Raw genomic sequence first — 22,105 nt, 5'->3', positions numbered from 1 at the left:
TGGAAGAGACCTCCAAAGGCTATCCAGTCCAACCCCCCTTCAGTCAGCAGGGACATCCTCCACTAGAGAAGGTTGCTCAGAGCTTTGCTGAGCCTCACCTTGAATATCTCCAGAGATTGGGCTGCAGCTACCTCCCTGGGGAACCTGTTCCAGTGTTCCACCAGCCTCATGGGAAAGAGCTTGTCCCAGCAAAAGTGTCATTTGGTAAGGCCCGGGGACTAATTAGAAGCTAAGTAATAACCACAACACAGCAAGCATAAGGGTTGTATTGCTGTGCAGCTGAGAGCTCACCTGTACAGGAGAAATCATCCACACGGACGTATCCCGTGACACAGTCACAGCGATAGGATCCAGGCAAGTTAACGCACACGGTGTTGGCGTGACAATAATGCATCTTGGCAGCACACTCGTCAATATCTGCAGGGAAGAACCACCAAGGAAAGTTACAGTCAAGCTTAATAAAAATCAATAACATGACACAATCTTAGAATAAGAAAAAACAAATTCCATTTTCAACTCCAAAGGCAATCTGGCTTAACTCTAGCATAAAGAACAAGGCAAATTTAGTAGAAAAGTGTTCCTTAAAAGAGAGCTAAACTCCCTGTATCACACAGAACCACACAATCACCAAGGTTGGAAGAGACCTCAAAGATCATCAAGTCCAACCTGTCAGCCAAGACCTCATGACTAAACCATGGCACCAAGTGCCACATCCAATCCCCTCTTGAACACTTCCAGGGATGGTGACTCCACCACCTCCCTGGGCAGCACATTCCAATGGCTAACAACTCTCTCTGGGAAGAACTTTCTCCTCACCTCAAGCCTAAACCTCCCCTGGCGCAGCTTGAGACTGTGTCCTCTTGTTCTGGTGCTGGTTGCCTGGGAGAAGAGACCAACCGCTTCCTGGCTACAACCACCCTTCAGGTAGTTGTAGACAGCAATAAGGTCTCCCTTGAGCATCCTCTTCTCCAGGCTAAACAATCCCAGCTCCCTCAGCCTCTCCTCATAGGGCTTGCGCTCCAAACCCCTCCCCAGCTTTGTTGCCCTTCTGTGGACACCTTCCAGCAAGTCAACATCCTTCCTGAACTGAGGGGCCCAGAACTGGACACAGTACTCAAGATGTGGCCTAACCAGTGCTGAGTACAGGGGCACAATGACTTCCGTGCTTCTGCTGGCCACACTATTCTTGATGCATGCCAGGAAGCCACAGGCCCACAGCAATGGGCTCCTTCTAGTGTTCTTCAGGAGACTACATACTTTTTTTTTTTAACTCTGAAAAAGTCACACTTCCATTTGGGTATTTCCTATGACAATGTCAAAAGACAAAAGCTGATGCAAAGTTTTCAAACATTAAACAGTGCCAGAAGTCTGCAGCACTGAAATCCTAACTCTGTCTCATCGAAAATCTAAAGCACAATGGCACAGTAGCTCTGGACGGACGTGATGGTGGCAGATGCAGGGCTAGCCAGGGAAGACACAGCAAGGCTTGTCAGGGCAATGGAGCAGATTGAGTTGCTGAGTTGATCAGTGACTATTGCAGCCCTCCAGGCTCACCCAGGTGCTCTGACAGTGTCCTGTCCTTGAAAAACACTTAAGACTGCAGGAGAGACTCAATAGTGCTCTGTGCCACAACCACATCCTCCACTAGCAGAAGATTAAAGAAGTCACCTAAGCACATTTTAATGCTGCTTTACATCATGCCAATGGGGGGGGAGAGGGGGGAAGAAAAAAATTACTAAGGAGCAGTAGAAACTTGACCCTATTTCTCTGTTTTCTTCAACAATCCCTACTGCTGCTGCAAATCCAAAATTCAAACCTGCTTTCACAGTAGTGAATCAAACCTATCATTTACTTGCCTGTTTAAATACCCCAAAGCTCTGTGATACTGTAAACTGCAAAAATCTTCCCCTTTCCTTCCCCACAAAACCAGATATTATACTGAAGAATTCTCTTTATTTTTCTTCTCAGCAGGATAGATTTTCTGCTTAGCAGCACAGATTTTACATAAAGTAATTTATGGTTTTCAAAAGATTAATTCTAGTGTTACATACGTCCACACAAAGAAAGATGAATCAGACTCATGTTTTTTCTCCCCTATTACTTTCTCCTTGCTATTGATTGCCGGCTCTACAGAAAGGCATTCACCGACCACACAGTCGAAGGTCTTCCCCAGCCAGTGGGGTACAGTTGAGTTGGTCACACCACAGTGTGGTCTTCTACCACACCCCTCTGCACAGGCACCTTTTGAGACCGGCTACAGCCTCCCTACTCCTGTGCCTATGAAGACACAATGGAAGTGCCACAAGGGGTTAGCTCCAGAACATCAGCATTTAACCCCAGAAGGTGACAGGGTTTAATTGTGCACATACTGAGCTCTTGGTTGCCTGTATCAAGGTATCCTATTTAACCTTCCTAAAACAAAGTAGCTGCACTTGAGATCTACCCCCAGTTTCCAGCCTCTGAAAATGAAACACTTGCCAGCTATGCTCACACTTTCTACACTACAGACATCTGTCCAGTAGGAACTGCTTCGTGTTGGCCACCAAACAGCTGTCATTTGGCAGCAATTTCTGACTGCTGCCAACTTGGGCTGAATTAGAAATCATGGCCTGGAGGCAAAAGACTTTGTATACCATTGCAAACACCTTGAACTACCTCGCTCCCACATTTCTGTTGTTTCTGTTGCAGTGCCACTTGATGAAATGAATTTTAAAGAGTCAGGAGCATCAAATATATGGAAGATAAAAGCCAAGAAAAAAATCCTCCCACATGTCTTGTTATCACACCACTGAGTGCTAGAGCCACTTGGGAAACACTCAGGTGTTGATGTGTGTTCACACTGTTCTGCTTGCAGCCTCTTTTTAATAGGCTTTTGGAGCACAGCTTTGAGGAGTTTTCTCTTGCATACCTAATAATTTTCTAGAATAAAAGGGAAAGGAACAAAAAGAAAGCAAGAATGTCAAACCAGCAACTAATTCACCTGAAAATTAACCTGATGCAGTACCCCCTCTCTCCAGCTTCCCCACTGAATTCACTGGACACATTGCTTCTCTTTCTTCCCCCAGAGGGAAGCGAGAAGATTAAAAGTCACAAAGGTGAGGACTTTTGAACATTGATTCATTGCAAGGAAGGCCCACACTGCCCTAATACAAAATACAAGAATAGCCAGGGATTAAAAAGAAAATTCACAACCTGTATGGAAATATCACTGTAGGAGACCGAGGACTTCAAGTGATGACTTGACTATAAATAGGGGAATTGAGAACAACTGACACTGGGTTGCTACAGAAGTCCTTGAATCAGGAGGAAAAAGGCTGGACCTAACAAAGGAAGCAGAAGGAACAAAAGATTCCACTCTTCATCTACTTAACTCTCCTCTCAATCTTTCTTGGTGCATTTTCCATAAACTTTTTCAGTCTTCCACATTTTCTTTTCCCTTTGCAATATTCAGCTTCGACTAATGCAAACATTTCCTTTAATGAGAATAATACAGAGAGGTCAAAACTGGCAGTGGTATTTTCTTACCAAAGCCTGTAGAGCAATGCTAAAGCTGTTCTTCTGGGCCACAATACTACAAATTCTTGTAAAAGCTTTAGGTATTCATCACAAAAAGCTTCGGGTTTTCACTTAATATTGTTTGAGTGAAATCCATGAAGCACATAGTGGTATATATCAGCTCAGTTGTAATGGAACTCAAATTGTGATTCATGTGTATGGATTGCTTGTCTCACTTGAAATATTAGAGCTCATCTTCTAGAGGTCTTTTGAGGTGCTAAAAATACATGATTTATGTTTCTCTCCAGACTGGGGAAGTAGTTTGTTTTTCTTTTAAAAAGGTATACATATGGTCTTTAAAATGAGACTTGACACAGCATAATGATCATTCACGTACCACCAGCTTCCATCTACATGAGGCAGCTCTTTGCAACAACAAAGACATTTAGGCTCTGGCTTTTCCCAAGCTGATAGAACAATGCAAACAAAGTTGCCACAACAGTGGAGCACAGCAGTAGGAGAACATAAGACAGGTCCTAGAATTTCAGTCCCCCTAAGCTTATGTGATGATAAACACATGCCTGACTCCACTGACTTAGCAGCTCCTTGTTCATGATATTTACTTTTTGTTCTCCTTGATTCTGCCCTCTCCTGTTCATAACTCCTCTCCACTGCCAGACTCACTTGACTTCAGTTTTGCTTCCCTTTGGTTTGTTTAGTTTTCATTTACCCTCTCACTGCCTATCTTCTTTCACGTGTCTAACATGCCCCATATCTGGTTTTTACCTTTAGCACAGGGTTGGTGTCTCAAATTGTGCACTACAGCCCTCAGGGTGCTGTAAAGCGTAAGACAGCAGCAGTCAGCACTTCCCTGTGAGCTGGCAGCAGCTCAGCTTCCCCCAGTTGCCTAATAAGAAAAGACTAATTACTAGCTGCAAATGTTTAGGTTAGCCTTAAACTGTTTACCAACTTGGACTCTTTGATAGTAATTCATCACCAGGGCAGCAGTGCAAACACAAGCACACTCACCACTTCTCTGACTTTAAGGGATGGAGCTGCTGTCCAGTCAGAGGCAGGGAAACAACCCAAACCAAAAACAGATAAGCCAAAGGAAAATTTCCCTTTCAATAAGATATAGCAGACACAGAAGGTTTCAGCTCAACATGAGAAGAAACTTCTTTACAGTGAGGGTGACAGAGCACTGGAACAGGCTGCCCAGAAAGGTTGTGGAGTCTCCTTCTCTGGGCACATTCAAAACCCATCTGGATGCATTCCTGCGTGGACTACCCTAGGTGATCCTGCTTTGGCAGGGAGGTTGGACCCAATGATCTCTAGAGGTCCCTTCCAATCCCTAATGCACTCTGATGCTGTGATAAGGCTGGGAAACATTACCCCGATGTTGTTGAGTAACTAGCCAACTAAAAATGCCCTCATAAATTACATCTTGTGTAGCATCACCTGGGAATCCATAAGCAGTAAAATAACTACCAATATGATGCATATTAGAAACAAATATTTTAAATCACTGGAGGTTCCACTTCAACATAAGGAGAAATTTCTTTACTGTGAGGGTGACAAATCCCTGCAGCAGGCTGCCCAGAGAGATTGTGGAGTCTGGTGCTGGTTGCTTGAGAGAAGAGACCAACCCCCTCCTGGCCACAAACACCCTTCAGGTAGCTGTAGACAGCAACAAGGTCTCCCCTGAGCCTCCTCTTCTCCAGGCTAAGCAACCCCAGCTCCCTCAGCCTCTCCTCACAGGGCTGTGCCCCAAAGCGTCCCCAGCTTTGTTGCCCTTTTCTGGACACGTTCCAGCAAGTCAAAATCCGTCCTGAACTGAGGGGCCCAGAACTGGACACAGGACTCAAGGTGTGGCCTAACCAATGCAGAGTACAGGGGCACAATGACTTCCCTGCTCCTGCTGGCCACACTGTTCTTGATGCAGGGCAAGATGCCATTGGCCTTCTTGGCCACCTGGGCACACTGCTGGCTCATGTTCAGCCAGCTGTCAATCAGCACCCCCAGGTTTGGGAGCTCTCCAGCCACTCTGACCCCAGCCTGTAGCACTGCATGGGGTTGTTGTGGCCAAAGTGCAGCACCTGGCACTTGGATTTGTTGAATGCCATCTCGTTGGACTCTGCCCATCTGTCCAGTTGGTTGACGTCCCTCTGCAGCGCCCTTCTGCCCTCTAACTGACCAACATCTGCTCCCAACTTGGTGTCATCTGCAAACTTGCTGATGACTGACTCAATGCCCTCATCCAGATCATCAATGAAGATATTAAAGAGGATGGGGCCCAGCACTGATCCCTGGGGGACACCACTGGTGCCTGGCTGCCAGCTGGATGTGGCACCAGTCACTATCACTCTCTGGGCTCAAGCCTCCAGCCAGTTCCTAACCCAGCACAGAGTGCTGCTGTCCAAGCCACGAGCTGACAGCTTGGCCAGCAGTTTGCTGTGGGGGACGGTGTCAAAGGTGTCACCGTAGCTTTCATGCCAGTTTCTGGCTGGAACAGAGACAACATGCTGCAGCCCAGCTCTAATATGCCCTGGTTCAAGGGGTGGAAGGTCACTCACAAGGCCTCCTTGAAGCTCTGGATTGCATCTTGCTACCCACACGTCCCACTGACAAACCTCTGCGCCTGCCCCTGCAGGATAACTTATAACTATTACTTTTCATTAATAACAATCAAAATGTTTGCAGCTCCAGCTCTTTGGGGTGGTGGATAACTTATTCATAAGGTATTTCTGACAGTTGCAAGTGAGTTACTTTCATGGCTGCGCAGGCAGCATGCACAGATGATAATGCAGTTTAGAGAACACAAGATTAAAAATAAGCACAGACAGCAGAACGAAGCATTTGGGGAACAGGTTTTGGCCAACAGCAGCAGCTCACTCATTTGCTCACACATGCCAAAGCAACCAGCAAAAAAACCCAAGATTCTTCTTCTATAGCAGCAGCCACTATGATGTTAGCACTTAACTGAAGTTCTGAAAGATTGCTTTATCCAGGATTATTCAAGCCTTTTAATTTTTTTTTCCTAATTGCTCTCTGAAAAGACACTAACAGTTGTATTTCGAATGCACAGCAGCAGAATGGGCTGGCAACAGTGTGGCTGAGTGGGTGTAAAGGCTTTCCTTTAAAGATGCTGCTTCGTTTGCTCTTTCACTGCGTGGCTTAGGAGAGGCTACGTAGTGAGCAAGCTCGGTTTCAGCCTTGCAGTCTGTCCGGCCGGCAGGATTCCGAACTTTTACTCAAGTCAGTGCCACCACCCCTGCTCTCCACCTCTCTGGCCTCTCGGGAGTCCCTTTTAAAGCAGATCAACGTCTTTAAGGACAGTGCTAGGAGAGATTCGTGGGCTCTGAGGAACGTTCCTTACGCCCTCTCATGGACGTTACAGCAGAGAGGTTCTTCAGCACCCCCAGGTATTTTAACACAGGAATTAGCAGCAGCTACTTCAACAAAGAGTTGTGTACTTCAGGAAAATAACCCGGGGTCTGTCGGGGGGGGGAAGAAAGGGAAAACAAAAAAAAGCACACTTTCATGTGCTTTATTAAGCCCTCTGAAGAGTAAAGGGTAAGATGTGACTGCTGCTGATTATAATGAGACCACTTCAACTGAAATGGAGTTAATCCCAAACAAGCTGGTGCTGGCCCTACAGGAATTGCAGAAGCAAGCCTACAAGAGAAGAGGTTCTCCCACTCTTCAGTTGAGAGTACACAGGGGGTTTCATGGATTACTGAACTGTTGCTATATCCCACAAGATCAGGACAATGTGATGAACCAGCAGGGATCTGTGCTACCTCTATCTAGAGTCAGAGTGATACTCTTTACTATATTGCTGAGGACACTGCAACAGGTAAGAGTCAAATTCCAAGAAAGATGAAAAGTGAACTGTGAAACAGAATGCAGTTCAAATCTGATGCATTTTGAAATCTTCTCTTATAAAAATGTGAAATAGGAAATAAGCTTATATAGCTGTAAGACCCATGATGGGGTTTAGCTTGTTCTTTCGTATCAGTTTTGCCTTTGACACAACTCAAACCCAAATTTGTTGGTCATTGTTATCATCTCTTTAAGAGGTGGTGTGTTCAGTAGTTCACATTATACATTCAGTAGTATACATTATACATTCTTTCACCCATCACTCATTCAAAGTCAGGAAATGAACAAACTTGTACACATTCCCTTTCTCAGAAGCTATCCTAAAGCTTCACTCAAACTGTTTATTCAGTAATAAAGAAAAATTCCTGCAGATGTGAGAAGCAGAAGCTGAGTTACCCAAGATTCATCCTTGCAAATGCAATAAATGCCTGCATGGATATAGCAACATGTATCCCAATAAAGAAAATACTGCTTAACTCTACCAGAGCTATGGTGTTTGGCTGTTCATCAGAAATGAAACAGAACACAGATCATGGAAAGCCAGAAAAGCCAGGGGCTCTTTCCCTCCTGCAGCAGGCAATAGACTGTGGAATCAAATGATGGCATTCCTCCCTAAGCATCCTATCCATCTTTCCCTAAAGCAGGAGATGTTTTGGGCATCCCCAAGCTGTTGAAGAGATGACAGGGAAAAAGGGGAAAAAAAAGAGGCTCGTCACAAAGCTTATGTAGGACAAATTCTTGCCACCAAAGATGATTTGATAAGCCAAACCATAAATTGTGAGCTCGACTGTCACAGTCTGTCAGCACAGTACACCTCCAGGCAACTGCAAGCTTTGAAGTTTGGAATCATCAATTTGACACTTTTCTTCATCACACACCCTTGCCAAAACCTGCAGTATCTCAACAAGGGTCCAATCTGCTCTGTGCTCCTCCAATCCCAGGGGACAGGCTCTTATCACTGTGACAGGACAAGGAGCAAGAGATGTAAGCTGCAGCACAGGAGCTTCCACCTCAACACAAGGGGAAACTTCTTTACTGTGAGGGCCACAGAGCACTGGAACAGGCTCCCCAGAGGGGTTGTGGAGTCTCCTTCACTGGAGAATTTCAAGGCCTATCTGGATGCATTCCTGTGTGACCTGAGCTAGATTGTATGGTCCTGCTCTGGCAGGGGGTTGGACTCGATCTCTTTGGGTCCTTTCCAACCCCTGACATCCTGTGGTCTGTAAAGTCTGCTCCCATACAGAAACAGTGCAACAGTCCAACACAATTTGCCTATCTGCAACGCAGAAGGAGTTAACTGCTGTCCCCTGGCTAGATCTCATGACAGAAACCTCAACAAATTACTACAGGGACAGCAGCAGGTAGAGTTCTATATAACAAATCTAACTGGACTGCTCTCCCTTAATATTTAGTCCCACTCTATAATCAATGTTTCTTCTGCAAAGGCTCTTACTGCATGAGAATTCATTCTAAATCTACGTACTTCATGCTTGGCTGTAAGAGTTACCATTACACAAGTCCACAACAAATACAAGGTTGTGCTACTACTGCTCCCAAATATATTACAGCCCATTAGAAAACAAAGCAATATAATCACCTCATTCCTACACAAACAGTCCTGTTCCCTAGAAAGATTGTGTCTGGTTCATGGATTACATAAATGTACTCCCCAGCCCTGCTTGCTGTTGCTTTTGATTTCACTCACAAAAGGAACTCCTTTTGGATGTCAGTAGACATTGATGAAATGAACACTGCTGCTGGAAAAGGAATGTCAGGTTTCTGTATGAGATTTACCTCCTCCTTTGTCATTACTTTAAGTCTTTCTAAACACTCTTAGAGGTGCTCTCCGATGCTTCTATGGGGGAAGAGGGGAAGGGGTGGGGGGAGTGCTGGTTTTCTCTCATCTTCCACTCACCTACGTTTAGGCAAGCAATATGATACACTCAAATAACTATATTCATTTTCATTCAGCTAACACCATTTCAATCCCTTCTGTCTGATTTTACTAATGGCTAAGGGTGAACAATGGATTACTGTATCAAAGTGAACAATTCCTTCTTCATGCCACTATACTGACAGCAATTACACTAAATACCTGGTTCCAGCAGCACATGTCTCATGCCATCATCCACATTTTTTATCCTGCACTGTTCTATTTTTAGCCTTAATACTCTTACCAAGTTTGTCTTCTTCTATCTGCATCCTGCAATATTGACTGGCTTACTCTTTCAAATCCACACAGATGCTATCTTCAAATGATAAACTGTGGAAGGCTACCCATATAATTGATCTAGGATCCCTGTGCCCACAGCAACCTTTTACTGTGGCATTTTGGAGGACACTGCATCTCTTTGAAAAATTCAATGCCAATGAAAACTCCATGGGTTGGGTGTGGGGTTTGGGGTTTTCTGGAGGGCAGCTTTATCATGTCAAAAAAAAAAAAGGCAGGGGGGAAAGCCCCTAGAGAATTCCAAATCCTGGAAAACTACTAGTTCTGCATTTAATAATGACTTTAAATATACACTGTCAAGATAAATGAGACATGTTAGCAGCAAACAATCATACTAAATTAATAGTCCATCATTTTCCCACTAAAGGAACTTGTTCACACAACCACCGTTTGTGCAGCACAATGATGCACAACAGGTAATGGAAAAATATTGTCCCATGTTGATAAACATTCACTGTGCCCTATCTTCTCTATTTATGGCCTTCACAACATAGAATAGAATAGAATAGAATAGAATAGAATAGAATAGAATAGAATAGAATAGAATAGAATAGAATAGAATAGAATAGAATAGAATGGAATAGAATGGAATAGAATGGAATAGAATGGAATAGAATGGAATAGAATGGAATAGAATGGAATAGAATGGAATAGAACAGAATGGAATAGAACAGAATGGAATAGAATAGAATGGAATGGGAATGGGAATGGACCAGGTTGAAAGATACCTTTGAGATTGAGTCCAACCTATCACCCAACACCAGCTAATCAACTAAACCATGGCAACAAGCACCCCATCCAGTCTCTTCCTAAACACCTCCAATCATGGTGATTCCACCACCTCCCTGGGCAGCACATTCCAATGGCTAACAACACTCTCTGGGAAGAACTTTCTCCTCACCTCCAGCCTAAACTTCCCCTGGCACAGCTTGAGACGGTGTCCTCTTCTTGTGGTGCTGGTTGCCTGGGAGGAGAGACCAACCCCCACCCGGCTACAACCTCCCTTCAGGTAGTTGTAGACAGCAATAAGGTCTCCCCTGAGCCTCCTCTTCTCTAGGCTAAGCAACCCCAGCTTCCTCAGCCTCTCCTCATAGGGCTTGTGCTCCAAACCCCTCCCCAGCTTTGTTGCCCTTCTGTGGACACCTTCCAGCAATTCAACATCTTTCCTAAACTTGCATTTTCCTAAATGTTCTGCCTTACCATCTTTTCAAACATTCATCATTCATCCGGTTCCATCACATCTGCTTCCTCGATCCATCTCTGCTGAAAACAAATCCATGTGGAAACACTGAACTCCAAGTGGCAGACTCACCACCATTCTTAAGTTGGCAGCTACTCCTCTTCAACACCACACAAACAGAATCAAGTGGCTTCTCCTAAAAGAGGATTTAGTGATTTTGTTTCCATGGGTCCAGACAATTCCCTGTTAATCAGGTTCCTCAGGGCACTGGCATCAAATTTCTTACTTGAATAAGGAAATTACAGATCTGTGCAAAACAGTTCCTTTCCCAGCATCCTTCTAAGCCATGCTAAACACCTCTCTTTGTTCTACATCCTTGCTACACAATCTAGCCTTATTCTTTGTGACTTTTTAAATTTAATTTAATCCATGATGTTAAATTAAATAAGCAAACATCAGCAGAACACAAACACCTAATTTCAGATGTTACAGGTATTTTTTTTTCCCCCTCCTATAAACATAACCTTAATTGACATAACTGAAAAATCTGAGATGCATTTCTCATCCAAGCAAATCTGGTAATCAGGGGTGATTTATAGCTCCAGTTACTAAAAGAGGCATTTTCGGCTTTGGAGATTGCAACAATACTGCAGCTCCTTAGGCATAACCTGAGGTGAGCTAACTAAGAGAAACAGTAAAAGGTTGGGGGGAGGGGGGGGGGGGGGGGGAGGAAAATCCAACAGATGATCACCAAAATATAGAACAGAACAGAACAGAACAGAACAGAACAGAACAGAAAAGAAAAGAAAAGAAAAGAAAAGAAAAGAAAAGAAAAGAAAAGAAAAGAAAAGAAAAGAAAAGAAAAGAAAGAAAAGAAAAGAAAAGAAAAGAAAAGAAAAGAAAAGGAAAGAAAAGGAAATAAAAGGAAAAGACCAGGTTGGAAGAGACCTTTGAGATCATCGAGTTCAACCTATCACCCAACACAATCTAATCAACTAAACCATGCAACCAAGCACCTTATCAAGTCTCCTCCAAAACACCTCCAATGATGGTGACTCCACCACCTCCCTGGGCAGCCCATTCCAAGGGGCAATCACTTTCTCTATGAAGAATTTCTTCCTAACATCCAGTCTGAACTTCCCCTGGTGCAGCTTGAGACTGTGTCCTCTTGTTATGGTGCTGGCTGCCTGGGAGAAGAGACCAGCCCCCACCTGGCTACAACCTCCCTTCAGATAGTTGTAGAGAGCAAGAAGGTCTCTCCTGAACCTCCTCTTCTCCAGGCTAAGCAACCCCAGCTCCCTCAGCCTCTCTTCATAGGGCTTGTGTTCCAAACCCCTCCCTACCCTTTTTGCCCTTCTCTGGACACATTCCAGCACGTCAACATCTTTCCTAAACTGAGTGGCCCAGAACTGGACACAGGACTCAATGTGTGACCTAACCAGTGCTGAGGACAGGGCAGAATGACTTGCCTGCTCCTGCTGGCCACACTGTTCCTGATATAGGCCAGGATGCCATTGGGTCTACCTGCAACTAACTCCAGTTTTAACATTTAGTATGCAATGTTATTTTAATTGCTTTGCTTTTGGCTATGAGGTTGAACTAGTGATTTAATTATTTCCCCTTTGATAATGTCGTTAAAGATTAGCTGTGATTGAAGAAAAAAAAAATAGGAAAAAAAAAAAAACCTTGGGGCACACAGGTCCTTACAATTTTATTTCTGATAGCTCTGCGTCCCAGTTACTACATCAACCATCATCAATGATGCCTTCAGTCATGTTTCCTTTGTCAGTATAAGCTGCTGAGCAACTCATTGCCACAGATTGCCACAAATTCCACCAAAACCAGTGGTCAGAGTGCAAAGAAAGGAGGAAACAGAGAGATGCTGAGTCAGTCCTCCCCAAGCATGAAAGCTAACTGTGAGCAAGTCTGCTGTTTGGTTGATGTTTCAAGGGAAGATCTTGAACGGGCACATAGAATCATAGAATTAATAAGGTTGGAAAAGACCTCAAAGATCATCAAGTCCAACCTGTCACCCAACACCTCATGACTATTAAACCCTGGCACCAAGTGCCACATCCAGTCACCTCTTGAACACCTCCAGGGATGGTGACTCCACCACCTCCCTGGGCAGAACATTCCAACGGCTATCAACTCTCTCTGGGAAGAACTTTCTCCTCACCTCCAGCCTAAACTTCCCCTTGGTGCAGCTTGAGACTGATTCTGCGTCCTCTTGCCCTCCTGCAAAGAGCCTAACTGCAAACAAGCTTTCTGAGCCTCTTCCAGAAGCAGGATTTTCATTTGTAGCACAGCACCTTGACCCTTGGGAGCAATACTAAATTATTACTTCATTACCATCACCCCATGCACATTTCAGAGCACACTGCCAGCACTAAGCTCCATTTTTAGTATGGACATGACAGACTTTTACCAACTACAAGCAGTTCTTTGAAAACCCAGCAAAAAAAACCCCAGCAAAAACCACAGCCTGATCTAGTGTGGGGTGTCCCTGCCCACGGCAGGAGGGTTGGAACTAGATGATCCTTGTGGTCCCCTCCAACCCTGACTGATACTATGATACTAAACCCACTGTGAAATGCAGGACTTTTCATCAGGGCAGTGACAGAAGCATTGATCAGGTTAAGGTAATCCTTGTGGAAGTTCAGAAGCACTATGAGTTCACAGGGCTTTGACAAAACCTGCTTCATAGTGTGGGTGTGTTTGTGTGGGTGTGGATACAGGCTACAGAGGGAGATAAACCAACAAAGACCTCACACTGAAAGAAGAGAAAGAAAAGGAGAGTTGAACCATGGTGGACCCCACAGTGGAGCAGGGAAAGAGTGGCAGGAAGAAGGAGTGGCAGGGTCAACTTGTGATGACCTGACTACAGCCCCTGTTCCCATTGCACCATTCAGGGATACAGAAGCTGGGAGTGAAGTTGAGGCCAGGAAGAAGAGGAGAAGGGGGGGGAAGGTATTTTTTTATTTGTTCTTGTTTCTCATTATCCTTCTCTGATTTGATTGGCAATAAATCAAATTAATTTCCTCAAGTCGAGTCTATTTTGCCTGCAATGGTAATTGCTAAGTGTTCTCTCTGTCCTTATCTCAACCCCACAAGCTTTTAATTGCATTTTCTCCCCTCATGCCGTTGAGGAGGGGGAAATGATGGAGCAGCTTGGTGGGCACCTGGCAGTTAGCCAAGGTCGACTCACTTCATTTACTTATCATTTTAAATTGAGAATTCTAGTGACTTTTGCCTGTGACAAAGTAATGTGAGGAATGATATCCCCAGGTTTGGGCCCTCTTAAGCAGTAAAGAATGAAGAATCAGAGACCCAATTGAGACGGAAAGGCAAAATCATGGTTTGTCAAGTTTCCACTCTACTAACATCCTGTGAGAATGATGCTGATAACTCTAATTGTAACAGCAGAGAGATGAAATTTTAATTAGTTAGGCATTGTTTTTCATTAGAGTGAGTGATGTGCAGAAGGCCTCCCGAGACATAAGACCATCATTGAACCCAACTGCCAACCTTTTTGAGGGAGTTCATTTGGCGTTCTGTTAAAGCAAAAGGAAAGGTGTGACTGCTGTAGCTGTATAACAAACATCAGTTAAAAACCAGTAATGCACAATCACAGGGTTTGTACACAGGGTACATGCTGCTTTCTCACAAAACACTGACAATTTTAAAGTCATTCACCTTCGTCCAATAAAGAGCAGCTTCTCGTCCTCCTGCAGTGCTTCCACAAACCCAAATATAAATACTGTGTCCAGTTCTCGGCCCCCCGATTTAAGAAGGGCATTGAGACTCTTGAAGGTGTCCAGAGAAGGGCAACAAGGCTGGGGAGAGGCCTCGAGCACAAGCCCTACGAGGAAAGGCTGAAGGAGCTGGGGTTGTTTAGCCTGGAGAAGAGGAGGCTCAGGGGAGACCTTACTACTGTCTACAACTACCTGAAGGGTGGTTGTAGCCAGAAGGGGGTTGGTCTCTTCTCCCAGGCAACCAGCACCAGAACAAGAGGACACAGTCTCAAGCTGTGCCAGGGGAAGTTTAGGCTCAAGGAGAGGAGAAAGTTCTTCACAGAGAGAGTTGTTAGACATTGGGATGTGCTGCCCAGGGAGGTGGTGGAGTCACCATCCCTGGAGGTGTTCAAGAGGGGATTGGATGTGGCACTTGGTGCCATGGTTTAGTCAGTCATGAGGTGTTGGGTGACAGGTTGGACTTGATGATCTTTGAGGTCTCTTCCAACCTTGGTGATTCTGTGAAACAATCTCTAAACACAACAGGCTTGTGGGTCTAGCAAGGCTTGAATGGTTCTACAGACATTCCTACTTCAGAATCTGTTTCTATTTACCTGCCAGCTCTTCAGGAATCTTAAGAACTTCGTTCCTTAGTTCCACTTTCTCATGCTAATGAGAGAGGCAGCCTTAATCACTTCTTCTGTCTAGTCCCCAACCCTGAACTCACAAAAAGCTGCTCTCTTGACTGTTCCTGCAGATATTTGAAGAGACTTATGTTCTTTCTATCCCTTCAACCAAGCTATACATATCTAACTTCTGGTCTTGCTTCATAAATCACTTCTTACAGCCCCTTCATCATTTTTACACTCCTTTCTGAATAGCTCTCTATTTATTAATTTCAGATTATCTAACTGCACATGTCATTTGCCTCAATGTCTCACATGCTCTGAATTCAGCTTCTGAATCTTCACAAAGATTTGGGAAGGGTAAAATCAGATGCTGCTTTGACCTTGGAAAATTATCCCAGAACCAGATTCTGGTAGAAAACTTTTAGAGGGGAGGGGGGAAAAAATGAAGGAAAAAAGATTACACAGGAATAGTGAAACCTCTGTGGTTAAACTCTTTTGAGTTTTGACACAGTGTCATAAAGAAGTACAACAAAGCTGGGGAGGGATTTGGAGCACAGCCCTGAGGGAGCTGGGGTTGTTTAGCCTGGAGAAGAGGAGGCTCAGGGGAGACCTTATTGTTGCTCTCTACAGCTACCTGAAGGGAGGTTGTAGCCAAGTGGGAGTTGGTCTCTTCTCCCAGGCAACCAGCACCAGAACAAGAGGACACAGTCTCAAGCTGTGCCAGGGGAGGTTTAGGCTGAATGTTAGGAAGTAAAGTCTTCACAGAAAGAGAGATTTGCCATTGGAATGTGCTGCCCTGAGAGGTGGTGGAATCACCACCATTGGAGGTGTTTTAAAAGAGCCTGGATGAGGCACTTGGTGCCATGGTTTAGTTGATTAGGTGGTGTTGGGTGATAGGTTGGACTGGATGATCTCAAAGGTCTTTTCCAACCTAGCTGATTCTGATTCTGTGTGATAAAGACCTCCTGAGCAAAGGAAGACTGGTATTAATTTCTTACATAGCACATGGTATGGATTGATTCTGGGTTATACAACTCTGCCTGCTGTTTTTCTAGAAGCTACTGGAATCTTGTACTCTTATAAATCCTTCACAAAGCTGCTGTTACCTAAATCCAAGGAAGGCACATAGAACCACAGAATGGTTAGTGTTGGAAGGGACTTCCAAAGGTCACCCAGCCACCCCCTCTGCAGTCAGCAGGGACATCCTTCATTAGATCGGGTTGCTCAGAGCTTTGTCCAGCCTGACCCTGAATATCTCCAGGGATGGGGCCTCAACTACCTACCTCCCTGGGCAACCTGTTGCAGTGTTCCACCAGCCTCATGGTACAGAACTTATTCCTAACATCTAATCTCAATCTCCTCTTCTTTATTTTCAAACCATTGCCACTCATCCTATCACTGCAGGCTTTTGAAAACATACCCTCTGCAGCCTTTTTGTAGCCTCTTCAGGCACTGGCAGGCCACTATTAGGTCTCCCTTGAGCCTTCTCTTCTCCAGGCTGAACAGCCCCAACTCCCTCAGCCTGTCCTCATAGCAGAGCTTCTCCAGCCCCCCCAAGCATCTGTATTGCCCTCCTCTGGACCAACTCCATCAGGTCCAGACCTGGATGCAGCACGGCAGGTGAAGTCTCATCAGAGCAGAGCAGAGTCTGCTCCTCTCCAAGAGGCTGAATCACTTCTCTCCATCTCTGGCCACTCTGCTTTTGATGCTGCCCAGGATGCCATTGGCCTTCTGGGCTGCAAATGCATATTGCTGGCTCAAGTCCAGCTTCTCATTCACCAGAATTCCCAAGTCCTTTTCTGCAGGGCTGCTTTCTGTCACCTCATCCTCCAGCCTATATTGATAACGAGGACTGTTCTGAGACAGGTGGAGGACTCCCTCCACTTGGTCTTGTTGACCCTCATAAGGTTCACCTGGGCCCACCTCTCCAGCTCGCCCAAGTCTTTCTTGAATGTCTTTTTTGGACATCATGCCAAGGATGATGGGCAGAGGGTGTTCTCTTCAGCACACGGACAAGACTTTGGTCATGAGCTCTGCTAGAATACCTGCACACCAAACCTTCAGCTGATAAAAAAACTCCAGATGGCTGAGATCTGTACTACTTTAAAAAAAAAACTGGTGCACATAGCCATATATAAGAGAACTTAAAAATCCTCAGTTCCCTGAGGCAGATGAAGAAGGGGCTATGTTCACTACATGCTGTGCTCATGTTAAACAACAACATTCTTTCACGCTTTAAAACCCTGAAGTCTCTGTCCGGCCATCACAAGCAACAGGCATAGAATTAAAGGGACATCACACACTGCAATTTTTTTTCAGCAATCAGTAACAAAAGATAAGCACTAAGACAAAGCAGGTAAAAATTGCAAAGCATCCATCTTCATTCAGTTGCAGGGAGGTTTTACGACTTGGCTAGTGAATACTGAGCTCACATCCAGAGCATTACTGCCCATATGCTAACATTCATGGTTGGTTCTATGTTGGCAAATTAATTTCTTGCAGTATCACATATTCAAACATCTGATTAGCCATGTTGTTGATAGGATAATAAAATAATATTTGAATAATCCAAACATCTACTGCTGGATGAACAGCGCTGGATGAACAGCTTGTTTCCCAGGTGACCAGAGTGAATCATACTCCTTACCAAGTTTCTCTTAGGTGTAGCCAAGTTATGACTACCTTGAAAAAAGAAATCACACAGAATCACAGAATCACCAAGGTTGGAAGAGACCTCAAAGATCATCAAGTCCAACCTGGCACCACAGACCTCATGACTAAACCATGGCACCAAGTGCCACGTCCAATCCCCTCTTGAACACCTCCAGGGATGGTGACTCCACCACCTCCCTGGGCAGCACATTCCAATGGCCAGTCTCTCTCTCTGTGAAGAACTTTCTCCTCGCCTCCAGCCTAAACCTCCCCTGGCACAGCTTGAGACTGTGTCCTCTTTTTCTGCTGCTGGTCACCTGGGAGAAGAGACCAACCCCCTCCTGGCCGCAACCTCCCTTCAGGTAGTTGTAGACAGCAAGAAGGTCTCCCCTGAGCCTCCTCTTCTCCAGGCTAAACAATCCCAGCTCCCTCAGCCTTCACCAACAGAAGTTGGCTGTTATATTTTGTTCACCCTGAAAGAAGGGAAACATGGCTCTATCTGCTCCTTCTTCTTCCTCACTTCAACAGCCACATCCTTATTTTCCCAGCACTGAAGACCACTCAAGTAATGATGGCAGGAGGCTGTGGACCACTGGATTCCTTTGGCAAAAAAACCCACCAGGAACAGCCCAAGTCAAGGACATGCCTCACACAAATTAGGAGAAAATTAGGCTAACTCCTTTCAACTTTGAGAGAGAAAAGGTGACCTACACCTGATCACAGAGTTTCTTCAGCAATCAGTTTGTAGGGCTTCCATGATTTCCCACAGCCTGTTATCAACATGGCCTGCAAGAGCTGGTTTTAAAATCAGTCATTGTCCTTGTGCCTCTAACCTGGAGCTCACAGAGATACTGTGACCTGAGATCTCTCGGAGAAAGCAACATCAACAGATGGTTTTTACACCATAAAACCGTTTCACATCAATGAAAAGCCCTTCAGTAGAATAGAATAGAATAGAATAGAATAGAATAGAATAGAATAGAATAGAATAGAATAGAATAGACCAAACCAGGTTGGAAGAGACCTTCAAGATCATTGTGTCCAACCCATGAACCAATCCAACACCACCTAAACAACTAACCCATGGCACCAAGCACCCCATCAAGTCTCCTCCTGAAAACCTCCAATGACAGCGACTCCACCACCTCCCCAGGCAGCCCATTCCAATGGGCAATCACTCTCTCTGTATAGAACTTCTTCCTAACATCCAACCTAAACCTCCCCTGGCACAACCTGAGACTGTGTCCTCTTGTTCTGGTACTGGCTGCCTGGGAGAAGAGACCAACATCTGTCTGTCTACAACCTCTCAGGTAGTTGTAGAGAGTGATAAGGTCACCCCTGAGTCTCCTTTTCTCCAGGCTAAGCAATCCCAGCTACCTCAGTCTTTCCTCATAGGGCTTGTGTTCCAAACCCCTCACCAACTTTGCTGCTCTTCTCTGGACACGCTCCAGCAAGTCAACTTCCTTCCTAAACTGAGGGGCCCAGAAATGGACACAGGACTCGAGGTGTGGCCTAACCAGTGCAGTGTACAGGGGCAGAATGACCTCCCTGCCTCAGTGTTCAGATGCCATTTCCTCCTTAAGCCTCTGAAAGAAGAAAGCGCCTCAATTTATAGGAGAAGAGGGATGTCAAAATGAAGAGATCCAACATTGTCCAGTCCTTCATGCTCGTTTCTATTACTGCTCTTTCTCAGTGGCAAAGGCAGATGAGGGAGAATTTTTTTTCCTGTCATAGCTGGCAAGTTCTTGAATTTGACATGTTAACCATTTGTGTTTACAATGCAGACTTACTCTGCAATCTTCACCAGGCTACAATTTTTTGAAATCAATGCCACCATTCACATATTACACTGACACTCAACTGCAAGGCAGCAGCAACAGCTTCCTTTATTTCTCCAACACAGCTCTTTTCCAGAGGTTGGAAGGTTCACAGCACACTGTAGCATGTGATACTACAGCTGTGGCAGCGTGAAGTAATCATTATGCTGAACCTATTTCTCCTTAGCAGCTAGTTATGACAAAAGTACCTAATATAATAAAAATTAAAAAAAAAAAGGAAAAAGAATTAAATAAGAACAACAAAAAACCTCAAACCAGAAAAGCAGAATAAATACAGGCATAAGAAAATGCATTGTATTTATTTCCTACCAACCTGATGGCCCCAGCTTGTACTTTTAGGAACAGAGAGCTTGTCAGTCATTGTCAGACTCCTAAATATTTTAAGGGAGCTTTCCAAAGACCACAGACACAACCTGGAGTTTCTCCCTAAGGAATGGAAGCAGACAAATCTGCTACAAGAACAAGCAGGGAATAAATATGGCTTGGCTGGGGAATGCAGAACAGGCAGCTTTTCAGGAACACAGAGCTCCCAGAACCTGAATTCATCTCTCACAAATCAAAGAGAGCAAAGTCCAGCGCCACAAAATACTTCTTGGGGTTTGGGAGCTATTTAGCAGAGATGGATGACTTATTTTTCTTCTTAGCAAATGGGTCACATGTCAAAAAAAAAAAAAAAAAACCAACAACAAAAAAGACTTTCAGCTTGCCAGAAAGTATTCCTGAATTTAGAACAAATTAAGAAGGCAGAGCTCAGTAATACAAATAAAACACTTTTTGGAGAGCGTGACATTTCTGAAATGACATCTTTCAGCCTCGCAAGGGACAAGTATCACACACACAAGAGCATGTGGAGAGGTTTGAACAAGGATCTCTCCAATCAGGAGACCATCCCAATCACAGTTTGGAGAAGCATAAATAGAGGCAATATCGCAAAGATCTTCCTGTTTGGGGTGGTGAGTTTACTCTCCGGGGATTATTTTTTTCCTTCTACAACACCTCTCAAACATTTTCAGTTCTTCATCCTATTTCTATCCATTTCTTAATATCTTGGTACTTGTTCATAAGCCTATAAACAGCTGAAACGCTGCTGATTCAATTCACAGGATGTTAGGAGTTGGAAGGGACCTCTGGAGATCGAGTCCAACCCCTCTGCCAGAGCAGGGCCATAGAATCCAGCACAGGCCATACAGGAGCACATCCAGATGGGTCTGGAAAGTCTCCAGAGAAGGAGACTCCACAACTTCTCTGGGCAGCCTGTCCCAGTGACCCTTACAGTAAACAAGCTTTTCTTCATGTTGAGGTGAAACCTCTTGTGCTGTAGTTTCCCATCCATTGCCCCACGTCCTGTCACAGGGCACAAGTGAGCAGAGGCTGTCCCTGTCCCTTCCTTTCTGACACCCAGCCCTCAGATATTTATAGACATTTATCAGATCCCCTCTCAGTCTTCTCTCCAGACTAAAAAGCCCCAAGCCTCTCAACCTTTCCTCATAGGGCACAATTCTGAAGAGCGACTTTAGTAGCATCTGATACCTATTTCAGGGATATTAATGTCTGTGCATATCTAAGGACTCTCAACAGGGCTTACACAAATGAACAACAGTAATTCAAATACTCAGAAATCTGTGACCACCATTACTTGAAGAGCTGGGAGCATGGCCTTCTCATGTCACCAAATTACAACCTTTTAACAGCACACATTATTCAGGTCACCTTTTAGCTATTATTCCTCTCTTAAAAGCAAGTTGGTTTTTTGTCTGTTTAGTCTCTCCAGTCCCTCAGGCATTGTGTGGCTTATCATAGAATCAATAAGGTTGGAAAAGACCTCAAAGATCATCAAATCCAACCTGTCTCCCAACACCTCACGACTACTAAACCATGGCACCAAGTGCCACATTCAACCCCCTCTTGAACACCTCCAGGGATGGTGACTCCACCACCTCGCTGGGCAGCAAATTCCAATGGCTAACAACTCTCTCTGGGAAGAACTTTCTCCTCACCTCCAGCTTAAACTTCCCCTGGCACAGCTTGAGACTGTGTCCTCTTGTTCTGGTGTTGGTTGCCTGGGAGGAGAGACCAATCCCCTCCTGCCTACAACCTCCCTTCAGGCAGTTGTAGAGAGCAATAAGTTCTTGCCTGAGCCTCCTCTTCTCCAGGCTACGCAACCCCAGCTCCCTCAACCTCTCCTCGTAGGGCTGTGCTCGAGGCCTCTCCACAGCCTTGTTGCCCTTCTCTGGACACATTCAAGAGTCTCAATGTTCTTCTTAAATTGAGGGGCCCAGAACTGGACACAGGACTCAAGGTGTAGCCTAACCAGTGCTGAGTACAGGGGCAGAATGACTTCCCTGCTCCTGCTGGCCACACTATTCCTGATACCGGATGCCATCGGCCTTCTTGGCCCCCTGGGCACACTGCTGGCTCGTGTTCAGCCAGCTGTCAATCAGTACCCCCAGGTCCCTTTCTGTCTG

At 44.9% G+C, this 22,105-nt stretch overlaps 1 protein-coding gene across 3 annotated transcripts in view; it reads right to left on the bottom strand.

Annotated features, from left to right (window-relative positions):
* The window catches only part of NELL1 (neural EGFL like 1), a 343,290-nt gene that overhangs the window by 169,011 nt on the left and 152,174 nt on the right, over window positions 1-22,105 (bottom strand). For all 3 annotated transcript variants that reach the window (XM_054171658.1, XM_054171659.1, XM_054171660.1), the window contains exon 13: window positions 292-417. In XM_054171658.1, the coding sequence (XP_054027633.1) occupies window positions 292-417 (126 nt within the window). The remainder of the gene's footprint in view (window positions 1-291; window positions 418-22,105) is intronic.

The sequence above is a fragment of the Dryobates pubescens genome, chromosome 22, assembly GCF_014839835.1.
Source record: "Dryobates pubescens isolate bDryPub1 chromosome 22, bDryPub1.pri, whole genome shotgun sequence".
Lineage (NCBI taxonomy): Eukaryota > Metazoa > Chordata > Aves > Piciformes > Picidae > Dryobates > Dryobates pubescens.
Note: the sequence above shows the minus strand (reverse complement) of the source record. Positions and strands in the feature narration are given on the sequence as shown.